The sequence below is a fragment of the Anomalospiza imberbis genome, chromosome 19 (assembly GCF_031753505.1).
Source record: "Anomalospiza imberbis isolate Cuckoo-Finch-1a 21T00152 chromosome 19, ASM3175350v1, whole genome shotgun sequence".
In the NCBI taxonomy this organism is placed as follows: Eukaryota; Metazoa; Chordata; class Aves; order Passeriformes; family Viduidae; genus Anomalospiza; species Anomalospiza imberbis.
This window is the reverse complement of record NC_089699.1, coordinates 6462661-6467377: the sequence shown is the minus strand read 5'-3', so window position 1 is coordinate 6467377 and position 4717 is coordinate 6462661. Positions and strand designations below refer to the sequence as shown.

The following is a 4717-nucleotide window of genomic DNA, read 5'->3' as shown; positions in this document are numbered from 1 at the left end:
GATATATCTGTTTGTCCTACATGTTCAAGAAAACAAGTGTCTCTCAGGCTCACTGATGCCTGGGGTTGCTTAATTAAACATTCTTGTGCTAGAAGGAAAACTGGAAAGCTGAAATTAGGTATTACTAAACAGATGAAGTAATTTTCTGTCTAGAAGAACATATTACTCTGCTCACCTCTAACACCTCATGTGATCACCCAAAACAAATCAGGTAACACAGCAGAAAACAAAATATCTGTTCTGTTTTCCCTCTGTCCTGGCCACTAGATGAAGACAGATAAAAAACCAGAGAGAAAACAACTTCAAAACAAAAGGCGACAGGACTGCGAAAGTTGCACGCAACCTAATTCTCAGAGATGATCTATTTATGCCAAGAATGGATCTCACTGGAAGTCTGTGGCAGTCAATCCCCTTGAGTGCCATGCAGGCAGGATTTGGCCCTGGTGAAGCATCCGCCTGCATTCCCAGCTGCTGTGTCCAGCTGCCGCAGAGGAATGCGGGGCTGCCGAGGGCGCTGGCACCGGCCGAGTCCAAACTTCCAGAGAAAAGCAAATTCCACCTCAGCGCTCGGACCTGAGCTTTGTCAGTGGCATGGCTGAATCTGATGAAGTAACCCCCTGCCTGAAAATAATTCAGTTTGGTTTCTTCTCCCTCACCAGCATGCTTGAGCCAGCCCTTTACTGAATATAGCTTTGAGCGTTTGGAGCGCGTTGGAGAGAGACACGAACACTGACGAGCAGCACCAGGAAGGAAAGCAGGGCTGTATTTGTGTAGCTGTGTGTGTGTGTTCACCTAACAGCAGATTACAATCAAGAGCTCAAGACAATATTTTTATAGGGCTGAATCCTGCTCCTACAAGTGAACGAGGCTTTCACCGCTTCGTAGCATGGCAGGGAGAATTAGACAACAGTTTGCACAAAAGCACTTTCAGGAGGGAGTATAAAACAAGGAAATAAACATGTATCAGTCATTTTAGCACTCTGGTTTAAACAGAAATGTTTGAAGGCATAATAGCCAGTTAATTCCTATTGGAAATCAATGGTAGCTGAGGGAATACAGCATTCTGGTACCCTTGGAAATTTGTCCTTTGACTATCGACTGCCCTATCTCTGCTTTCTCTAAAATAAGATGGAAATGTAAGGTGCTTACTGATTTTGCAGCTGTCCCCAGACTTCTTGCCTAAGGGGAAAAGTTGTCTCTGTGAACCTTATATTCATCCCACTCTGTACCTCCCCCTCTTCACAAGAACCAGCCACCACTAAAGCTGGAATTTTAAATCTTATGACCGCACTGTCGTGCATTTCAGGGTAAAATTCAAAATACGAGCTGTTTCCAGGGAGAAAGGAGGCTCTTTCAGCCCGGGCTCGCTCTCCACCTCCACCTCAGCCTCTCTCCGAGCGCATCTGGAGCGCTTTGCGCGGGGCACCTGCGGAGCGCGGCCGCCTCTGGCTCTCCCTGTCGGCCACCGACACCTCTTAGCCTGATGAGCTGAAGCACAGCGCCGATCCCCATCGCCAGCCATGCCACCGCGGGAGGGAAACGCCAAATTCCAGCGGAGTGGCCAGGAAAACTTTCAGGCAGCTCCCGGAGGCTGACGCTGCCCGGCGGGGCTCGTTCTGCGGGGCACGCGGGGCGCTCGGGACACGCTCCCGGCTCGGGGAGCCCCGTTCCCGGCTGGGAGAGCCCCATTCCTGACTGGGAGAGCCCCGTTCCCGGTTTGAGGAGCCCCATTCCCGACTGGGAGAGCCCCGTTCCCGGCTGGGAGAGCCCCATTCCCGGTTTGAGGAGCCCCGTTCCCGGCGGGTCGAGCCACGTTCCCGGTTGGCAGAGCCCCATTCCCGGCTCAGGGAGTCCCGTTCCCGGCTGGGAGAGCCCCGTTCCTGGAGGACAGAGCCCCGTTCTCGGCGGGGAGAGCCCTGTTCCCGGCTCCCGGAGGACAGAGCCCCATTCCCGGAGGGCAGAGCCCCGTTCCCGGCTCGGGGAGCCCCTTTCCCGGCTCGGGGAGCCCCTTTCCCGGCTCGGGGAGCCGCTCTCCGCAGGGTCCCCGCCCGGGCTGAGCGCGTCCGGCGCTGTCGCCCCGCGGCCCGGAGCGCTCCCGGCCCCGGACGGCACCTGCGGGCCCCGCACGGGCGGGGCTCGGGGGGTCCCCGCGGCCGCTGCGGGCGCGGAGCGGGGGAGCCCCGGCGGGGCGGGGGCGGCCCTTCCCCCGAGGGCAGCCCGGTACCGCCCTGCCTCCCGCGGGGGGCGGAGCGGCCGCCGCCGGGGCCGCGAGCTCCGGGGCCGGTGCGACGGTGTCGGGGCCGCCGCCGCCGCCCATGGAGCCCAACGGGACGGCGGCGGCGGGGGACAACGGGACGGCGGCGGCGGCGGCGGCGGGCGGCGGGGGTGCCCCCGGGGGCGGCCCCCTGCTCATCCCCTCGGCCTTCGGGACGGTGCTGTCGGTGATGTACGTGGCCGGGGTGGCCGGCAATGTCTACACGCTGGTGGTGATGTGCCACTCGGCGCGCTGCGCCGCCCCCATGTACAGCTCCATCGTCAGCCTGGCCCTGGCCGACCTGCTCTACCTCTCCACCATCCCCTTCATCGTCTGCACCTACCTGGCCCAGGACTGGTACTTCGGGGACCTGGGGTGCCGCATCCTGCTCAGCCTGGACCTGCTCACCATGCACGCCAGCATCTTCACCCTCACCCTCATGTGCACCGAGCGCTACCTGGCCGTCACCCGGCCCCTGGACACCCTGAAGCGGTCGCGGGGCTACCGGAAGGTCACGGCGGGAGCCGTCTGGTCGGTGTCGCTGCTGCTCACACTGCCCATGATGCTGATGGTCACGCTGACCGAGGGGGGCAAGGCGGAGGGCAAGGTGAAGAGGATGTGTGCGCCCACCTGGAGCGTGGACGCCTACCGGACCTACCTGACCGTGCTCTTCAGCACCAGCATCATGGCCCCGGGCATCATCATCGGCTTCCTCTACACGCGCTTGGCCAGGACCTACCTGGAGTCCCAGAGGAACCCCCCCCACAAGGAGAAGAGCAAGAGGTCCCCCCGGCAGAAGGTCCTCATCATGATTTTCAGCATCGTGCTGGTCTTCTGGGCCTGCTTCCTGCCCTTTTGGATCTGGCAGCTGGTGCGCCTCTACAGCAGCTCCCTGCAGCTCACCACCCAAACCCAAAAGTGCATTAACTACCTGGTGACCTGCCTGACCTACAGCAACAGCTGCATCAACCCCTTCCTCTACACCCTGCTCACCAAAAACTACCGGGAGTACCTGCGCAACAGGCACCGCAACTTCTACAGGTTCACGTCCTCCTTCCGCAAGAGGGGCTCCAACCTGCAGTGCTCCTGGGGCCGCTCCATGTCCTCCAGCAACCAGTACGACTACAGCTCCGAGGCGCTGGGCATGGCCACGCTGAAGGACAAGTGAGGAAGAGGAGGCGCTGCCAACACGCAGGACCAGCAGAGCATCCGGCCAAGGTAGGGCTTTGGGGACCCCCTAGCCCTGAAGGGTTCTGAGAACTCATTTTCAGTGCTCTCTCTAGCGAGGGGCAAGAAGTCGTGTGAATCCAAATGCTGCGAGATGAGTCTGGATTTCCATCTGGCTGAGGGATGTTGGGGGGGTCCTGCCAGGAGCCAGCAGCCGTTCGGGACAAATCCTGCAGGGTTTGGGGTGCAGAAGATGAGGTGGATGCTCTGCTCGGTTCTGCCGCAAACTGGTTTCATGCTTGGCTGAGTTTCGGCTCCAGCTCCACACACCGTTTCTCTCGTGTGGCATCTCAGTGCTGCCCTGGGGCTACAGCTGGGTCAGAGCTGCAGAAATCTGAAATTGGCCCAGGATCACTTAACTGAGCTGCCAGCCTTGGGTTTGCCCTGTGTGTTACCGTTGTCTGTTTCTGGAGCGTGTAAAGAGACTTTTAAGCCCCTTTTCCTATTTCCTGTTACATTACGGTGCACTACTGTTCTATCAAGCTTAAAGTCTCTATTTTAAAATTCATTGCAGCAGCACTTTGAACTCCAAGCATTCAAAAACCACCAGGTAAGCTGTCAGAAACCACAGGATTACCTAAAAAAAAAATTTTAAAAACCCTTGTAATTTTTTAAGGTTTCTACCTAAGGTGGTTTGAATTTGCCACTGATTTTTTCTTCTTGAAAAAGTTGGTCCTTTTCTTAAAAGTCAACAGAGCTTGACAAACCTGAAAATTTACCTTGGAAGAAATAAAAAATTATTTATAATCCTATCACTCAAAGACCTGAGGCTCTAAGAAAAATGACTGAATCCTATATAATGAAACTCGTCATAAAAGAGACAAATTTTTTCATGACATTTGATCAAATCTGTTTTGCCTCAATGTATTCTGCTCATTTTCTCCCTGCTTGGCATCTCACAGTAAACCTTCTCCACAGATCCTGGAGATGCCTGTAAGCACTTAAACAATTGTAAAGTGTCAGTTTATAAATAAATGCTTATTAAAAATGGACCCTCCTCGGGTTTCCCCTTGCCTGGTCTCTTCACCCAGCTCAGGGGGGTGTATTTATCAGGGCAGATGCTGAAAATAGCCATTTCCAGCTGTGGGGATGAAGTTGGGGCCAATATTCTTCCTTCTTGTTCTGAGACAGACTCTGGGGATAAGAAAAGCACAGTAGGAGTTGCACAAACTCCTGTCAGCAGCTGGTGATGCCCAGGGAGTTCAGAAGCAGCAGCAGTGTAAGGAACTGTCACTT

The 4717-nt window shown here is 56.1% G+C and overlaps 1 protein-coding gene across 1 annotated transcript; it reads left to right on the top strand.

Annotated features, from left to right (window-relative positions):
- The first annotated feature begins 2268 nt into the window (after positions 1-2268).
- LOC137485089 (urotensin-2 receptor-like) lies at positions 2269-4473 on the top strand. Its single transcript, XM_068209329.1, has one exon. The coding sequence runs from the start codon at positions 2316-2318 to the stop codon at positions 3420-3422; it is 1107 nt and encodes a 368-aa protein (XP_068065430.1). The 5' UTR covers positions 2269-2315; the 3' UTR covers positions 3423-4473.
- Positions 4474-4717: the final 244 nt, after the last annotated feature.